The sequence below is a fragment of the Herpailurus yagouaroundi genome, unplaced genomic scaffold (assembly GCF_014898765.1).
Source record: "Herpailurus yagouaroundi ecotype Mexico unplaced genomic scaffold, PumYag 202, whole genome shotgun sequence".
Taxonomy (NCBI): domain Eukaryota; kingdom Metazoa; phylum Chordata; class Mammalia; order Carnivora; family Felidae; genus Herpailurus; species Herpailurus yagouaroundi.
This window is the reverse complement of record NW_024412433.1, coordinates 641,039-660,027: the sequence shown is the minus strand read 5'-3', so window position 1 is coordinate 660,027 and position 18,989 is coordinate 641,039. Positions and strand designations below refer to the sequence as shown.

Here is an 18,989-nt window from a genome sequence, read left to right as displayed (position 1 = left end):
CACGGAGCCCCGGTGTCTTTCAGGGCATCCTCCGCCCTCCCGAGCCCCGAACCTTCGTTTGTACGAGCTTCCTCTTTTTTTATCTAGCACTGGCTTCTGGACTGAGAAGGGCTTGGAGCACCTGCTCCGTGCCCGGCACTGGGCTGGGCGCCGCCACAGGTCATGTGACGAAGGACGTTGTCAAAAGAGAAGGTTGTAATCTGTATAGAACCAAAGCATTGGTTGTTTTTCTTGTTTTTGTTTTTGTTTTGTTTTGTTTTGTTTTGTTTTTTTTACTCCAGTTTTCTTGCAAAACTACCCAAGTGTCGGCCTCTCAGGATAAAGTAATGCTTTTACACCCAAAGCCTAAGAAAATCCCCGTGTGCTGCCACCACTCCCTGGAGGGAATCAGTCAACGAGCCCCAACAGGTAATCCGGCTGGAGAGATAAAGTCGTGGCCGAGATGCAGGCCTCGCTCTAGGAAGCCAACAGCATCTTCAGTCCTCTGAAAATGCCGCTCTCTGGAATCGCACCGGGAACACAGAGAGAAAGATCTGCCAGCCTGTCTCAGCCTCAGCCTCTCTCTGCAAAGAACGCTCTCAAAACGTCAGACCTCCTACTGCCATCCAGAAGGATGAGTTTTATTTTTCCTCAGAAGTAACAGTCCTTGGAGAGCTAGGACTTTACCCTCTTAGTCCATTGCACCCGGGTCTGAAAAGAACATTCTGTAACCTCTTACGTGTTATAAGTATCATGTCTACTACAAGGAAAAACGTGGGTTTTTTTTTCACTCTGGAAAAGAGTTATCAAGAAACTCATTCAAACTCAGAAGAGTAAACATCACTTTTTATTACACACTTTAAAAAAAAATACACACCTAAAAACCAGGCCTTTGTGGTCCTTGATGGAGGAGGGCGTGTCCCCCTCCCCCTGTCAGTCTCTGGTGACAGCAGGGACTCAGGCAGCACTTTGTAAAGGAAGGGGATAGCAATATCCCATATCCCCACAGTTGAGAACGAACCACTGCTCTCTGGGTGTCCCAAGATACTGGAAGACAGTTGAGTGCTCCCTAATGAGCCCAGGGCTTCACCAGAGCTGCGTGACCCCTGAGCATCTTCCGGAGGACAAGGCAGAGGAACCGTCAACCTGCAGAAAGGGGTGACGTGCTGGGAAAAGGGTGGGGGGGGGGGGGGGGCCTCGGGGTTTTTTGTTTTCTTCTCACCATCTTAGCAAAGAGAAGAATGAAAGAGTTCCCTCTTACTCCCAACCACTCCCTCCCCTCCACCACAGATAAAAAAGAAAGGCTGCTTTTCACGTGCTCCGGGAGCATCTGGAGTCCCCTCTGGAGGGGGATGGGTCGGAGCCATCGGAGTGTGTGAGAGACACCCCGGCATGTGAACCGGATGGGAAGTAAGACAGACTGGACGCCCCGGCCGAGGTGGGGCCTGGGCTGGACGCAGGCTGTCTGGGGAGTGCTGGCAGGGCGTCTGGGTGGACAGCAGGGCCCGGGTGGGCTGCAGTGCTGGGCGGGGAGGGGGAGGGAGGGGAGAAAGAAGTGCTTGAGCATCAGTGCCCACCCGGCCTCCTTAGACTGAGCAAGCTTCAGGGCTCCCGGCTCACCCGGGGGAGGCAGCCCCAAACTGACAGAGGCTGAGCCCCTCTCCAGCTGCAGCAAGCGGGTGTGCACAGACAGAAAAATAAGGAAAGGAAACGCTTCCCACACTGGCGTTGTGGAAGAATTCAGACAGTCCAAGTCAGGATAATTGTTTACTACAAAATTGCTTTAATTTGGAAAATGTTCAAGAAAATAAGTTAATGAAGTAGTCTGGTCAGTTGCTAACCAGTTCTACAAACTCCACACATCCGATGGGCACTTGTCCAGTCAGAGGAGACAAAAACACATGTGTATATACAAAAGCAGAAAGACTAAAAAACTTTACGCCTTTCCGAAGTCCACAAGTGAAAGCCCTTTAACAGTACAAACTCAACCCGGCACTAGAACGCTTTCCCGAGGTCATGACAAAAGTGAATTCCAAGTCTATTTATAAACCTAAAATCTTACAGCATCACTGGCTTTTGTTCTAGCATTTTTTTAATGCTAGAGAGCTTTTAGCATTTTGCATGTGAGCTTTTAGAACGTGAACTGGGCCTAGTTCTTGAGAGTTTACTTTCTCTGAATGGAAGAGGCCCGAAAACAATTCAGTCCCCCAGAGTGATACAGAGGAGCAGGGAGCTGGGGTCCGCTCAGCAGGGGCCGCCCCTAGGGCACAAGGCCTCGCATGGCTCTGGGGCCACTTCCCTCGCGCACCTGCTCTCCATCTCCAGACTCAGCGCCGACAGACCTCCACTTTCTGAAGAAAGAAGAAGACATTGTATCATTCACACAAGACTCTAAGACACTTGCTTCTCGCTGGGAGAATCCCTAGCCGCAGAGACATCAGGGGCCTTCAGAACCGGCCTGGCACTGCCCGAGTCCTGGCCCCTGCCGAGCTGCTGCACGGATTCTAGGCCGGGGGCCGCCAGCTCCAGCTTGGCCCGCCCGCTTTGAGCACTGGTGACCAGACGCGCTGGCTGCTGCCCAGCTGTGCAGCCAGAAGCCTTATCTGAAGAGCCAGGGCTCCTGGGTCCCCTCAGAGCATCCCACTCCCACCATCTGCAGCCTTACCCTTTCCTTTAGCTGGCTCAGGCCACCACCAGCCCTTTGCCCCCAATCCTTCTGTGGGCGCCTCCTTGTCAGGGCCTCCCCTGGGTGCTCACCCACCTTCTAAGGCCCCGGCGGTGTTCAGGGGCGTCTGGAACAGAATCAAGCTCCACTTTCTCCACAGGTGACAAACCAGCTACAAGGCCTGACATTTGTGTCCAGGACAGCATGGAGGAGGGATCGTCCTCCTCAGACCCAGGAAGGCAGCCTGGGGAACCTCCCTGCCTTGTTCTCTCACCTGGCTTGTTCACTCGACACACCTCATCCCAGGTGTAGTCAGCAAGGTTCACAGGCTGTGTCACCCAGGGGTCTGTCACCAGCTTCTCCAAGGTGGTGCGCTGCTCGGGGACAGGCTGCAGCAGCCCAGACACGAGGTTCATGAGATCTGGGGACAGAGAGACCCACCCCACGCGTGTGGGTGGATCCAGGCCAGGCTCAAGTAGAATATGTCTCAAAACTACAGGTCCTGGGTGTGCCTGCCAGGAGCACCTCTGAGCCCTGGAACCTCCATTTCTGACAAGAACCTGGGGTCCCTGGCACACGGGCCCAGCTACGCCCCAGACAGGCTGCAGGAGACACTTGTCCCTCTGAAATGGAAGCATGGAGCTCAGGGTCCCGCCTCGCTCACCTAACCAATGTGCGGAGCTTCGTAAACTCGACCTGTTCTTGGGGCTCTGGCTGTGCAGAGCTTTGAACGACACAGGGTTTGTGGGACAAGAGGAGAGGGACGTGGCCAGAGCAAGCCCTGCGTTGTCCCCCCCCACCCCCCAAAGGAAGCACAGGCTCTGGGAAGAGCCCCAGCCTTGGGTCTGGATTTGGGCCCCATTTCCTGTAAGAACATGGGGTCCCCTCAACCAGGGCTACTCTGGGCCTCACCATCCCAGAGGGTATCCTGAGAACCTGGTGAGTGTGTGGAATAGGCGCTGTGGGTGGAACAGAATGTGCTGCGAGCGGCGTGGTTCGTGGGAATCCGGGACTTCAGCAAAGCTCTAAAGATCCTCCTCCAGGCTGTTAGGGACTCAGTGTCCCCACACCTCCCCCCATCCCTGTCTCCCACTGGGACAGTGTCAGGAGGTGGAGCCCTCGGGAGGTGACGGGGGCGGGGGGTGTTATATGACGTCTTTCATTTGAGTGTGCGGCCCGGTGATAGGGTTAGTGTCCTCGCAAGAAGAGAGACCGAGCGTGGCGTGTGGGCACTCTCTCTCATCGGGAACCGAATCCGCGGGCACCCTGATCTTGGCCTCTCAGCCTCCAGACAGAAATGGATGTCTGTCTGTCGTGTAAGCCCCAATCCGTGGCGTGTTTTCGTGGCGGTGCTGACACTGGCTTCCAACCCAAGCGGAGTTAGGCTGGACCCCAAGCTGGTTCCAAACGGACTCTGTGCACGAGATGTTCAAGCTCGTCACCCCGCCACTTGTAAGGATAAACGAGTGCCGTAGAGTCACAGGACGCCAAGCCTGGAAGGGACCCCGGAGCCCACGGGCCAGCAGTGCCCGTGAAACTCTTACCAGCCCCCTCCCTGGGGCTCCTCCGCTTGGGGTGCCAAAGGGGCCGACTCCAGGCACAGGAAGTCATTTCCAGGCCACTGAGCCCACTGGTCCTTCCCCCAAATGCACACAACCCCCTCCCCCCCCGTGGCCCCGACAGGAGCCGGAGGTGCGACAGAAACCCACAGGCTTCCCAACAGCTGCTAGGGGACCGAGTCCCACCACTGCCCCCAAGTGATGAATGTCTGACCCCAGTGCTGACCTTACAGTCACTGCCACAGCCAGGTTCTCAGGCTGCTAGCGTCTGTCTCAGAAGCGGGCCCCCCGGGACCCAAGGGGGATTCTCCTGCACGTAATGTTATCATGACGGTTTAGTCATGGTCACGTTACCCTTCTGCCCACATCGGCATTAGAGGCACAGAAAGAGCAATGAGGTCGTCAGCACGGACAAAGGGGCGCTGTGCCCGAGGCAGGGGACTGAGCCGTCTCCGCGGCACCTGCAGCGCAGGCTCACCTTCTGACACCAGGTATGGCGGGTGGATCACGGCCTCCATGGTCTCCTCCAGCTCGCAGAAAGGGTTCTCCTCAAAGATCAGCGTGTACAGCGTGACCCCCAGTGACCACATCTCCAGCTCCGGCCCCTTGTACCTGCAAGGAGGTGGCGGCCACATTCGGGGCACGCCGGGGCTCAGCCCAGAGCCACAGGCCCGCCCCACAGGACGCCCTCGGCGTGTCCTGCAGCCCTCCTCAACTACGCCCTCAACTCCGGCTCCAGCCACGCGCTGAGGAGGGAGAGAAAAGCAAACCTTCGTGCTCAGGCAGCTGAGAGATGCCCACTGCCAAACGGGAGGGTGTGCGGCATGTGAGGGTGGAGCACCTCCCGATGGGAGGGCTTACTGGAGCAGGTGCAGAGAAGGCACAGCAGAGTAGAGGCTCTAAGCTGCACGGGAGCAGGAGGAGGGCCAAGGTAACAGCAGCGACCCAGAGGAGGGGGCGGGGGGGGAGGGGGTGGAACAGAGATAGTGCTTTGTCGCCATGTTTCATCATCGTAAGGACCTGACCTGGCTTCCACTCGTGGGCACCTGTGAGATGCCAACACTCCGCCAGGCATTTTATGGGACCCTGCCCTAAGCCCCACAGCTGGCCCGAGAAGCAGCACCTCCACGTGACACAGAAGGTGGGGAGCTGCCGCTGAGCTGGCCCCAGAGCCGCATGGTCACGGGGGTCTGGCACTCGGGGGCGGTCCGAGAACAGAGACGGAGTCAGTCACACAACGTGGCTGAGAGACACTGGTGAGCGGTAAGAGGGTCGAGGACGTCGGGGCGCAGGAGAGCGAGCTGGGGGGGGCCTGGACGCTGACAGGTGCTGGGAGGACAGACCTCAGGCAAGTGCGGGGTGAGAGACTGCACAAGCCAGAGCGAGGAAAGCAGGCTCGACACTTTTTGTCTCGTGTTGTTTTGCAAAGAAAGATTTCAAGAATACTGGAGACCGAAGACAAAAGTCCAACAGGGTACCACAGGTGACAGCGAACTTTTTCTGTAAAGGGCCAAACACAAACGTTTTCGGCTTGTGGGCCACCCAGCCTCTGTCACCGGCACGACACTCGGCCACGGCAGCGTGAAAGCTGCCACAGACACCGCATAAGCAATAGAAGTCTACGTATAAAACCCAGTGGCGGGCCGGTTTGGCGGAGAAGGATACAGAGACAACGAGGAAGGAAGCAGAGTCCCTGAGGACGGGATCTAGAATCAGAGCTCAGCAAACCCCTGGCGAGGTGAGGCGGGGGAGCACGCAGGAGGGCGCCCGCAGGCCAGAGAGGAGGGCGCAGGGACGGTGCAGGGCCGGGGCTCCCGGAGAAGGCGGGATCGCCCTCGGGCGGGCACCGAGGTGCGGCACCACCCTGCGCTTCCCTGTGGGAGCTTCCCAGCCCGGGTGCGGGGGGTGGGGTGGGGGGCAGACAAACCACAGAGCACATGCCGTGATCCCATGGACAGGACGTGCAGCCCCCCGCTACAACTCTGACGACCTGGTGGCCACCACAGGACAAGACAGCAGCCAAGAGCACGCTTGGGGGCACCAGGTGCTCAAATTACATCTTCAGAGAAACCCCAAGGCCCTCTTAGACTATCCCCCTTCAATCTTCCCTCCGGTCTGGTGGCTCTGAGTGTGCCGGATGACAGGGGAAGGGCTTAGTGAGCACTGGCTGGAGCCCCCTGTGGCCCGCAGGCTCCGGGGCAGGAGCAGGAGGCCTGGCCAGGCCCCAGGCCACTCGGTCCTCTGCACCAGTACGTCCCATTGCTCGATCCCCAACAGTGGTTACTAGAATAGCTGTTATTCCTGTTGTCACAAGGAATAAACCCAACTGAGGAGAGACCCTCTTCATTCTTATGCTTATCTTGATCTTTCATGTTTTCTAAAACTCCAGACCTAGACACAAGTTGAGAAAAGACCACAACAGATCCTGCAGCCACCACCCAGCATCCCGTAACCAGCCTTACTTTGCCTGCCTGCCCACAGACAACAAAATGCTCATAATCAGTCGGCGGCCCTGTCACCAAGAGGCACAAACTGAAACAGTTTCCCACCTAAACTCCCGCGGGTGGCAGGGCCCCGACGGAAGGCGCGAGGCCCAGCTGCTGTGCAGCACGTACGTACGGGTTTCCCAGGAGCACCTCGGGCGCACAGTACTCGATGGTCCCACAGAACGTGTGAAACAGCCTGCCCTTCTCCAGGTAGGCAGCCGAGCCAAAGTCGATCAGCTTGATGGTAAAGTCCTCCGCAATCACGATGTTCTCATCCTTGATGTCCCGGTGAATGATGCTCTTGGAGCGCAGGTAGGCCACTGCCGACACCAGCTGCAATCGGGGCCACAGGGACTTTTTAAAAAAGCAAGTCAAGTAAAACATGCATTTAAAATAAGGATTAACCGCAAAGAAAGAAACAGTAACGAAGCTAAGAGCCTATTGTCTGGTTTATCATGCGTGGGTGACAAGAAAGAAGGCTGGATGCTGCAGACGCCGCCCAGCTCAGCATAGGCAAAGCAGGTCCAGGTGGGGTGCTTGGCGTGGCCGGCCTGTCCCACCGCTGGCAGGAGCACCAGCACCTGATTCTTCTTTAAAATTTCGGAGCGCCTGGGCGGCTCAGCTGGTTAAGCGTCCGACTTCGGCTCAGGTCATGATCTCACAGTTCATGAGTTCGAGCCCCACATCGGACTCTGCGCTGACAGCTCAGAACCTGGAGCCTACTTCAGATACTGTGTGTGTGTCTCTCTCTCTCTGCCCCTCCCCCAGTTGTGCTCTGTTCTCTCTCTCTCTCAAAAATAAATGCTAAAAAAAATTAAAAAGCAGGCGCCTGGGTAGCTCAGTCAGTTGAGCATCTGACTTCGGCTCAGGTCATGATCTCACGGCTCATGAGCTCGAGCCCTGCATCGGGCTCTGTGCTGACAGCTCGGAGCCTGGAGCCTGCTTCTGATTCTGTGTCTCCTTCTCTCTCTGCCCCTCCCCCACTCGTGCTCTGTTTCTCAGGCTCTCAAAAATAAAATATAAAAACGTTAAAAAAAAAGTTAAAAAAAATAAATGAAAAAAATAAAATTTCATTATTATTATTTGTGATAAGGACACTCAACATAAGATCTACACTAAGCCAATTTCTGAGCCTGCACTACAGTATTATTAGCTATGAAACAGGACTTAGTCATCTTGTGTAGCTGACACTTTGTGCCCCCACCAGGCAAACACTGATTCTCAAGTTCTCTCCACGCTGAGAAGCCTTCCCAGCAGACATTCACTCACCCCTCAATACACATCGTGACAATCTCAGGAGGAAAGACAGACCACAAGCAGAAGCTACAAAGGCGCACGGTGGGCACCTTACTGAGGGTGGTCTGGGAGTTCAACGGGAGGAGGCCCTGGAGAAAGACGGAGTCTGACACCGTCGGTTCACGGGGAAGGAAAGGACCCTGCCCAGAGTTCATGCAGTGCATGGGGGCAGAGCTGGGAGTGGAGGCCAAGTCTCCAAAGTCCTACTTCTGGGCTCTAGCAGCTTCTCAGAGAGCAGCACTGAGCATCAGCCACACTGTGTGGGGTTCTCACGGAGGCAGACGTAAAGTAAGTCCACTGGAAGTGGGCTTCATTCCAACAGGCCTCATGCAATAGTTCCCGCTCTGAAAGGGTATGGTTGTGACAATATACTGTAGGTCCTCCCTCCCCCTCGCTGCATAGGAGAGCTGGCCGCTGAGTGGGCCCTTGGTGGATTTGGAGCTGAGAAGCAATTCACTGATAACTGGCACTCTACATACATACGCTAATATATAATGGTATTTCTCTATAAAATCATGAATCCATACGCACATACATATGTAGCAGTTACGCATGTAAATTTACAGAAGGGCTATAGATACTTCTTGAAAAATTATAAAGTAGAGGACACTATATTTACCTATGTCAGTTGCCCCAGAATTAACAACTGAGAGACACCAGCTATTAACAAGTGACTCCTGTTGTCATAGGACTGCCTGCCATGAAGATCTCAAAAACAAATCTTCGCTATGCGTTAAGGTAGATGGGTATGTAATCTTGCAAAACAGGAAGAGGGAAAAAGGGGATGGTCTTTGAGCAGAATCATGATGCCTGAAATTTATAAGTAGGTGCCTGAGAAAGTTAATTTCAGAAATCCAATAGCTTCTGGGATTTTATAGCTCTGGGTACAAAATGTCAATTTATGGAAGCTGTCATGAGAAATTAAGTCATCACCAGGAAACAATCAGAGAGCAAACCTGGGACTTGTTCACTCCCCTCTGCCCCCGGCCTTCCAGATTATTTCTCCACTCTTTCCAGGTTGCTTGGAACAGTCTAAAATGAAATCACCACCGTCTCCTCAAAACAAGAATTACTGTCTCCTCTCCACCCCCTCCCCAACCTCTCAATCTCCCAGCATGCCTTTCTATTTCGCTGATCAGTCTCCTATTCCAATAAAAGAATAAACGGACAAGATCAATACATAAACAGGTATAAAGAGACCAAAACAAATACTGTAAAATGAGATTGCTAGAATCTCAACCTTTACTGATTACTTTAACTGACTGGACAGCTACTATTTATCGAGCATTTACAATGTGCGGGACACCGTGCTGCACAAGTGCCTTAGAGGCTCTGATCTAACCCTCCTAGCCTTCCCGCGCCAGCACTATCATGATCCCTGCTGCACAGATTAGCAATGGTTTCCTGCTGGGAGACGAGGATTCAGATCAGAGGCGCAGGCCTCAAACCTTAATCCAACAGCCTTGCTGGCCAAGTTTTGCAATTGGCGTGGGTACTGTAGGAATATTTCTGGCTAAGTTTGCAATTGGCATGGGTGCTGTAGGAATATAAATAAGCTTCCATCTCCGAATGGTCCAGGACGGCATCTGGCCTCCAATGTATATCTTATTATGTATCTTACTCCGTCAAATCCAAAATCTAAAGGCTAGACCCCAGCTTGTGAGAGAAGTGCGTGTGAAGCCACATCTGCGCGGCCTCAGAGCCCCGTGCCCAAGCCCGTCACCTCCCCAGCACGGCGCCAGCCTGCTCACCTGTCGGAAGATGTAGCTCGCCAGGGGCTCGTCCAGGCCGGGGTGGCGGTCGATGAACGCAAAGAGGTCCAGGCCGGAGCCGTGCTTCTCCATCACCAGCTGAAAGAACTCTTGGTTTTCAAATACGTCCACCACCTGCAAAAACACAAAGTCAGGTCTGGGCCTGCCGAGACACCTTCAAGACCACGTATTTAAGAGCTTCTCCCACAAGCAACGTCGGGACACCGCTAAGTGAGAAACAGCACTCCACCTTGATGATGTTGGCGTGCTCCACCCTGGACAGAATCGCAATCTCCAAAGTAACTTTTCCAAGTTTGGGATCCTCAATCCAACAATCCTCCAACACCTTCTCCTTCTTAATAAACTTCACCACCACCTGCGAGGAAGACAGAGGGGAGAAGTGACCGCCAGCGTGCCTCTGCGTCCCCTCAAGCCTGGTGCCCACTGCTGCATCGCAGTGCAGGGGAGGGTAACCTCCACGTGTACCTCCCCTGAATCCAGGGACAGGAGAGAGGAACCTAGTAGTGACCCCCGCCTGGCACAAGGAACACACAGGCACACCAGCAGCTGGCCAGCAGGGCTGAGGACATCTGCCCACTTAAAGTGGATGCGAGGGCATGATGGAGGGGCCAGGAGCTGAGGAGCCACAGCCTGGGCCAGAGACCTTGCAGCAGGTACCCCTCAGAGGCCCCAGCACCCCCATTTCTCAAGTGAGGACAGGTGCCCTGACCCAGGAGACGAACGAGGAGGCCTGAGGACTGGTAACACAAAGGCCACCACTCACATCAGCTGGAGCCCAGTGGAGTCCAGCAAGCCTGACGGACACAGGCCAACACAAGAGAAACAGCATCACTGCCCAGGACGATGGCAAAGGTCACGGGGAGGAGACGAGCACTGTGCCGGTGAGGGCCGGGCGCATGGCCGAGGGGCCAAGCGGGGAGCAGAGACGGCCGGCAGGAGACCCCACAAGATGGCCCCGAGCCCCACCCCACCGGCTCATCGGCTGCGGGGGGCACGGCCAACACACAGCGTGCCCAGTGCACCGGGCGAGCAGGGAAGCAGGTAGGGAGGCTCCCCGAGAAGGGACAGCTGAGGGGACCCGCCGGAGGGGCAGCGAGCGGGAGGGGAACACGCAGAGGCAGGAGGAAGAGCAAGGAGCACGTGGAGCACCCGGTCAGCCCTCACGTGACCTCGAGGAAAAGGTGATGGGTTAGTGCTGGCCATCAGTGGTGACAAGTGGTCAGATCCTAAGGATCCTGTGGAGAGAGGGCCCCGTGATTCGATAGGCTGGAGGAGGCACGTGAGGGAAGGCAAGAAAATGATGGAAGCAAGGCTGAAGCCCTGTGCACCCAGGGGCACGGCCAGTGGGGGTGGGGGGGCACGCAGAGGCTGTGGCCGTCCCACCACAGGGTTCGAGCAAACCAGCAGGAAGCCTGCTGCCACGGGCTGCAACACACACCTGAGAGGGGGTTCAGGGGAAAGTACAGAGCGAGAAAGAAGGAAAAGAAAGAATTAACAGAACAAAAGAATACATTCTCTTAAGGTAAAGAAAGCTTTAAACATCTAGATCAAAGTCTCACCAAGCATCAAGCAAGAATAAACAACACACATGCGCGCGTGCACACGCGCACACACACACACAGAAATACATCCTGGTGAAACGTATGAAGTCCAAAGATTAAAAGAAAAAATTCCGGGGGCGCCTGGGTAGCTCCGTTAAGCACCTGACTCTTGGTTTCAGCTCAGGCCATGATCTAAGTTCAAGCCCCACGTCGGGCTCTGTGCTGTCGGGCACTGTGCTGACAGGCTCCAGCACGGAGCCTGCTTGGGATTCTCCCTCTCTCTCTGCCCCTCTCCTGCTTGCTCACGTGCTCTTTCTCTCTCTCTCAAAATAAGTAAACTTCAAAGAGAATTTTTAAGTAAATTAAAAAAATCAGAAAGGAAAAACATCAGATGGCTCTTCAAATAAATGCTAGATGACAGCAGACGTGGGCTCACACGTTCGGAGAGGAATAGGGAGGGCGCATCGCCACTGAAATGGAACGGAAACAAATCAGAAAACATGTAAGAACTCAAAGTGTCCTTCCTAGGAAATTAGTAACGCACATTCCATCAAAAGAAAACTAGGCAAAAGAAAGAGAAGAGACTGGATATAGAAATGACACCAATTTAAGAAAAGGAGGACAGGATTTGCACATGGAAAACCACGGCATGCGGCTGAAAGAAACATGCTGGTCCGAACACGCAGAGAGACACCGCAGGTCCTGGGTCACAAGAGCCACTGTGTAGGGATGGCAGTCCTCCCATCCTGTCCCGTGGACTGAGACTGCAGAGCAGCGCTTGGCCCTCGAACGGGCACCTCACCCGTGCAGGGCTGTTTTCTGATTGGCTGCTTTCCTTCATCGTTTGCTGGCCTAGTAATATTTAGGCTGACATCTGTGTTCTGAAAGGTGAAACTACTCATGTGTTTCTTTTCAAACCAAGAGAAGGACTCTCGGCAGCTTCTTTCCTCTTCCTTTAGGCAGAGCGGTCCAAAGAAAGCCCTGTGGTCTGTCGGGTCGCTGACCCAACCAAGAGCAAGACCCGCCTCACAAGGACTAGACAATGAAGCCCCTGCAAACACAGGTGGCAAGAGCGGCCCGCGCCACCACCAACCGCTCTGCAGGGGCCTTGTCACTCAGTAATGGCTCCACGAGACACCTCCAATCCGATAAGCTAGAAATACAGCACAATTAACTCCCAGAAGGTACAAGAAGACAAGTTCAAAGAAAACAAAACAAATATCTGGTTAACAAAACAGACACTTCTTTGGCAAGTCTCGCAAAGACGAGAGAGGGCAAACACAAGAACTAGGATGGCCGAGCGAGCAGACGCAGCTGCACGTCACCTGCACACGGATTTGCACACGGAAAACCACAGCATGCGGCTGAAAGAAACATGCAGGTCTGAACAGGCGGACAGACACCGCGCTGACACGAAAGCGCTAACTCCACAGGCCTCGCGTCACACTGATGTCAGAAGAGAGGGAAAACTCATGGATGGAATATAAATGAAAAAGAATCCCAAGTAGCACTATCAGCAAGCCAAATTCAGCAATGCGGTAAGAGAATATTGTAACAGAACCAAGGGCTGATTCTGGAAAACACAAGCTGATCGGTGTTACTGACCAGAGAAACCAAGGGTGTGATCGTGTCAGCCACTCACTACCAGACAGAACTCAGCACTCGTTCTTCAAGCCAAGTCTCAGCGAGCTGCAAACAAATGAAACACCCTCCCCAGAAGGATCCATCGAGAAGGGAACGGAGCGGCCGCAATGGCAGGGACGCAGCAAGCGGCAGCCTGCTCCTGAGCCGCTCACCTGGAGCTCTGGGGGACCCACGAAAACACGTCAGGACCGCAAGGGTCTCGCACAGACACACGATGTGTCAACCCCAACATGTGCTGGTAACAGCCAACAGGTCAAAGGACCCCGAGTACACGGTCTCCCAGAAACCAGTAGGTGGCACGGGGACACCTGGGCAGTGTCACGGTGTTCACAGGGACAGGCAGGACGGTCACCATGTCGATTCCCTCAAATCACAAAACGCTGGGCAGCTACACCCGCAGTCTCAACAGGATGTGGGAGGAGGGGCAGCGAGGCCTCGGCTCAGGTGGATGAGGAATAAGTAAGAATGGCCACGCCCACTGAGACCACAGAAGGAAGCCTGGCGTGTCCCAACCTGAAAATCAATAGACATCAGCCCCCGAGGGAGAGGCACTCGAAAAGCCCACATGGCCCCGAAGCGGCGGGCAGGATTGCCAAGGGGGGAACGTGTGCGCTGCCTCGGGTGCCCTCCGGGCCAGCCGGTGTGCTCAGTGCTTTCCACGGAGGACGCCTCCTGCCCCGTGCCACAGCACTGAGGCCACGGACGCACCGGAGCGGCCCCGTTGCTGCGCACGGCCCAGGAGCCACAGTACCTCCTTATTCTCCTCTCTGTCCACCGCGGTCCACACGAAGCCGAAGGCCCCGCTGCCCAGTGGGCTCAGCGTGCTGTACTTGCGGGAGTACGCGCCCTCGCAGGCGGCCAGCCCCTCCACCTCCAGAGCCGTCGGAGGCTCCTCAAACCAGGGCTTGCTCCTGAGCATCTGTGAATGAAACGGGACGCCCGAGGGGCCGCGTGTGACCAGCAGCAGGCAGGCTCGCGTCATCCGGTCCCCTGTCCCCCCTCCTCCCGTGTCCTGGGGGTACCTGGCCTGAGAAGTGCCCTCGCGGTTAGCCCAGATGGGCACACACACCCGAGAGTGTTTATACCCCGCCCTGCACACGGGGCAAACTCAGGTCTAAGATTCCACGTCTGGCTTCCGACTTACCCACGAACTTAGAAGACAGGCCCAAAAAGGCACAACTGGACCTCCCTCCCGTCGCAGAGGAAGCAGAGAGAAAGAGAGAAAAGCCGGGCAGCACCGGTTCCCACACCACGCGGTGGGTGCAAGGTGGGAGCTGACCGCAGACACCCACCTCCCCTGTGCTGGGTCCAGAAAGCTCGCACATGGAGTGGCTGGAGCTGGGCAGGCTGGCCAGGAGCAGGCGGGTCCGCGCGGCCGAGTCCCGGTGGCTGTGTAGCAGGTCTTTCACGAGCCAGCAGCAGAACAGGGTCGCGGAGCCCTGGAGCTCCACCCGTTTCACCTCAAACTGCACACCTGGAGGGGAGGGAGGGTCACCACGACAGCTCCACCGTGCACCGGGCGGGGCGGGCAGGGGCACCCACACTCGGAGGACGGGGGAAGCCTGGAGACAGCTGCCAGGAATGTGAGCGGCCTCAGTGGAACGCGTACGTGCCTATGGCGGTTCCTGCAACCACATGTGCGCGTACGTACAAAGCCCACGTGGTTTGGATACACGTCTGTGCATTTTTGCACGGCCTCCAAGGTACACGCCAAAACAAATGGGGTCATCTTGGGGGAGGCATTTACAGGTGGCTTTATTTTCTTTTTGTTTGTGTTTTCTAGTACATCTACAGATAACACATATTACTTGTAGAACCTTTTTAAGGTTAGGGAAAAAGCCTTAGTAATCGACACTGTGAAGCCAGCAGTAAGGAAACAACTGGTGAAAATGATGTGGATCTGCTAAGAAATCAGGAGATAATGTGCTAAGAAATCACGAACATAATCGACTCCCAGGGCCAAGTGAAGGGGCCCGACAAGAACATTGCCTCCTAGCGCACAGCGCGTCAGGCGCCAGAGCCCCAGCGGCACACGCGGGGCCACAGAGCACCTCGCTGCCCAGGGTGACCATGGAGGTCGGGGCCCGGCAGAACCCATCCCCTGGTGCACGGAGCAGCTCCCAGGAAGGGACCGCAGGCTCCACCCTTCCCTAGCACGTGCACTCGTCACCCTACTTTTCAAGAGATAAGCTCTCACTGCAGATCCTTTAGCGCATCATTTCTGCCCAAACTATTCAGGGGGTGCAGCCACGTCAGACTCTGGGACGAGGAAGTCCCTGCACCGGCCACGCTGTGCTCCCACAGCAGCCGCCCGCCACATACTCAGCCACGAGCCGTCTCGGTGGTAACAGCTGCCGGAATAGGTGCCCTCCTGGATCTCATGCTGCGGAGGGGCCCCGGGCATCGCTGGGCTGTCCCCTTTCACAGGCGTGGAGGTGACCTGGAAGCTCAGCCTGGGCTCCTCCAACGGACACACCTCCACGGAGCCAGCTCCCGGCGTGGGAAGGACGCAGGTTGGGTTCTCTCTGCCACTCACTTTGTAGGGTCCTGAGGACACCACACGGGTCTCAGAGGGCTCGGCCGGGCCGCGCCCCAGACAGCTCTCGCGAGGCTGAACTTCACCAAGATGCAAGCAGGTGCCCGTCAGGAGCAACAGCTCTCTGTCGTCCAGAACTTGTGACCCGGGCCCGTGCGGACCACTCAGGTCTGCGTCAGAGCCCGCCAGCGAAGGAGAGGCCATCTCCACAAGCTCCGACGTGGTACAGGAACGGTTCGAGAACGTTCGGTCTGTCCGTTCACCGAAAAAGAGTTCCTTGAGATTCCAGGAAAATGAATTCCCATCGGCCTCCCGGGCCTGCACCGCATCCAGGACCCCGGGGAGGTCTGTGGCCAGTGCGTAGTAAGCCGCGGAGCTGCCCACACGGCTGCGCGGGCCTCCACCTCCCGGGTCACACAGCGACACAGGGGCAGAGAATAGGGGGTGCTCTGTGTAAGAGACGCCCGGTGGCCCCACGACGCTCCACTTGGACAGCTGCTCCTTAATTAGGCAAGTCTGCAGCTCATCTCGGTCACTCTCCCCTGCCCACGGCTCATCTAGCACAGGCTTCCAGAATGAGGGTGGCGCTGCCCTGGGGGGGCTTCCGGGCTGCGTGTTCTGCTCACCCCCATACCTGGGGTAGCACGGCAGGAGGCGCTGTCCCGCCGGCTGGCCTGCAGCATGGGGCACGGGCATGACAGAACCAGCCCGATGGTTTGAACCACCGGCACTGCTCACACCTGCCCCCTCCAGCTGTGCCTCCTGGTGCGGGCCACACACCCCAGGGTTTCTGCTCCCACCCTCTGCTGGAGCCGGGCCTTCAGAGTCTTCACATGAAGCAAACGTCCACGTGTCCCTGGGGCCAGACCCACTTTTTCCCTCAAGGTCCCGTATGAGGCTCTCTGCGGCTGCACCCTCCTCCTTCTCCAAGACAGTGTCCTGCTGGGCCTCGGGTAAGGACCACTGGCTATGCACTGGCGGGCATCCTTCTGGGAGGTTCCGCTGGTCCTTGGACAATGAGTACTCCTGGGTTGTCGGGCTTCTTTCCAGGGTGTTCTGCTGGTCCTTGGACAATGACTTTTCTCTGAGGGCTGCCAGGCTTCCTTCCGGAGTGTTCTGCTGCTGGCCCTCAGGAAATAACCACTTACTGAAGGCTAGTGAGCTTCCTTCTGGGATGTTTCGCTGGTCCTCAGGCAAGGACTGTTCCTGGCATGGTGGGCATCCTTCTGGGATGTTCCGCTGGTCCTCAGGCAATGAGTATTCCTGGGATGGTGGGCATCCTCCTGGGATCTTCTGCTGGTCCTCAGGCAGTGACTGTTCCTGGGATGGTGGGCATCCTCCTGGGATGTTCCACTGGCCCTCAGACAATGACTGTTCCTGGGATGGTGAGCATCCTTCTGGGATGTTCTGCCGGTCCTCAGGCAATGACTGTTCCTGGGATGGTGGGCATCCTTCTGGGATGTTCTGCTGGTCCTTGGGCGATGACCATTCCTGGGCTGGCAGGCTTCCTTCTGGGATGTTGTCCCCTCTGAGGATTGTAACACGGAAGACGTAATTACTTAAGAGCCATAGAAGAACCAAAAGTAAAGACCACACGGATCCTCCTCTATTAAAGACAAGTATAAAGCAGTCACCACCATAAGCTATGAGCAGCTCATGTATTCTCTAGATAAATCCTCATTTAACAACGATTTAGCAAAGACAGCCCTGAACACCCAGGACCCTACGTTCGGGGCTCCGGTCAGCATCGTCGCTTCGCGGGGAGGGAGCCTCCCTGTAGCCGTGCAGCCCTGTACGATGTTGACCTGTGATCGGCTACAAATGCTATCAGATGTCACAGCCAAAGAGACAGCTCTGAGAGGCTGGCACAAGGAGGGGCCGTGAGAGCAGGGCCTCACAGGGGTGGGAAGAGCTGGGACACAAGCCCAGGAACTTCGCATGGAGGCCACCGAGGGAGGGGCCGCCTCCAGGCAGGGGGGCGATCACAGAGCCAAAGGCCCCAGGTGAGGACCCCCGCCCCCACAGCTGGCCTGGCCACTGTGGCCCCACGTGACCGATGACGCTGAGCTCCTGCCCGGGGCCAGCCGAAGCCTGACGCCAGCACCAAGATGCACAGAAGGTGGCCGTGGCCGGCCTCGCTGGGGCGTGTGCGCCAGTGATCCGGCAAGCGTCACCACAGAGGTTTGTAAAGAGGCACAGGTGAGGAAGGAACCAACAGAAAAGGGCAGGTCCCACAGAGGAGGGAACCGTGAGTGGGGCTCTGGGAACAGCAGCAGTGTTCTGGGGCAAACGAGGGCACGGGCAAGGGTGTGTAGAGGCAAAAATCGTCTGCGTCTCTGGCTGTATCTCTCTATCTCTGTCCATTCACACAGGTCAAGAGACCGGCCTGGAGCTGGCCCCCAGGAGTCGGCACGTCCTCTGCAAGGTCCAAAAGGGAGGCAGAAGGTCTCAATCCCCTTTCTAAGCAGTGCGGGCACCCTCGGAGGGCACGCAGGGTCAGGCCCCAGGGCAGGGTAGGGCACCCTCCCATGTGGGCACGCAGGGCGAGGCCAGGGGCAGCACTGCACCCGCGTCCCACCACCACAGCTCCCAGCAGCCAGGTTTCATAGTGTCACTGCATTCCAGCCAGGGTAAACCGAGGAAGTGACAAGGAGGCTTCTGGGGGAGCCTTTAAGTACAGAGAGGCTCCCGTCCCCCTCCCACCTCCCCTCCACCCCGCTGCCCCGGCTGGCACATGGCAGGGCCCGCACCAGTGCCTCCGGGTGGTTCACACAGGGTCACAGGCTGGTCTCCAACACAACAATCCACTCGGTTGTGTTAGCAACTGCCTCCGGGGCTCCTGGGAGAGCTGGGAGAATGAGGAGCAGGCACGACCCTTGGTCCCCAGGCACCGAACACTCCCAAAGTCATGCTGCAAACCTGCCTTCCCACTTCCCAGTCTCGCCGCGTTTGCTGATTTAGCCCATTTTCTGCTACAAAGTATTTCTTAGGGATGATCCTTCAAGTCTTTTGCAATGCTTGTTTATGGAGTGAGTGATGAGTGACTGAGGGAGCGATGAAGGAGTGAATGACAGAGTGAATGAAGGAGGGAGCAAGGGAAGGAGTACGGGAGGGAGGAAAGGAGGGAGGGAGAGAGGAAGGAAGGAAGAAAGGAGTGAAAGGAAGGAAGGAAGGAGGGAATGAAGGAGGGAAGGAGGGAAGGAAGGAGGGATGGAAGGAAGGAAGGAAGGAGGGAGGGAGGGAGGGAGGGAAGGGAGGAAGGAAGGAGGGAGGGAGGGAGGGAAGGGAGGGAGGAAGGGAGGAAGGAGGGAGTAAAGGAGGGAGGGAAGGAGGGAAGGAGAGAGGGAAGGAGAAAGGGGGGAAGGAGGGAGGGAGGGAAGGAAGGGAGGAAGGGAGGAGGGAAGGAGGAAGGGAGGGAGGAGGGAAGGAGGAAGGAAGGAAGGAAGGAAGGAAGGAGAGGAGGGAAAGAAGGAGGGAGTGAGGGAGGGAGGAAGGAGGGAGGAAGGGAGGA

General features: G+C 56.4%; 1 protein-coding gene across 5 annotated transcripts in view; it reads right to left on the bottom strand.

Moving 5' to 3' along the window:
- Positions 1–1,739: 1,739 nt before the first annotated feature.
- Positions 1,740–18,989, bottom strand: part of PASK (PAS domain containing serine/threonine kinase) — a 40,626-nt gene continuing 23,376 nt past the window's right edge. For 2 of the 5 annotated variants that reach the window (XM_040450399.1, XM_040450397.1), the window contains exons 11-19: positions 15,265–17,006; positions 14,235–14,416; positions 13,694–13,861; positions 9,987–10,112; positions 9,737–9,871; positions 6,823–7,022; positions 4,682–4,815; positions 2,919–3,065; positions 1,740–2,330 (exon numbers count right to left, since the gene is read on the bottom strand). In XM_040450399.1, coding sequence (XP_040306333.1) covers positions 2,224–2,330; positions 2,919–3,065; positions 4,682–4,815; positions 6,823–7,022; positions 9,737–9,871; positions 9,987–10,112; positions 13,694–13,861; positions 14,235–14,416; positions 15,265–17,006 — 2,941 coding nt within the window. In that variant the 3' untranslated portion in view covers positions 1,740–2,223. Of the gene's footprint in view, positions 2,331–2,918; positions 3,066–4,681; positions 4,816–6,818; positions 7,023–8,941; positions 9,018–9,736; positions 9,872–9,986; positions 10,113–13,693; positions 13,862–14,234; positions 14,417–15,264; positions 17,007–18,989 lie in introns of those variants that run through there. The other 3 variants (XM_040450398.1, XR_005783158.1, XM_040450401.1) reach the window with 3 other exon arrangements.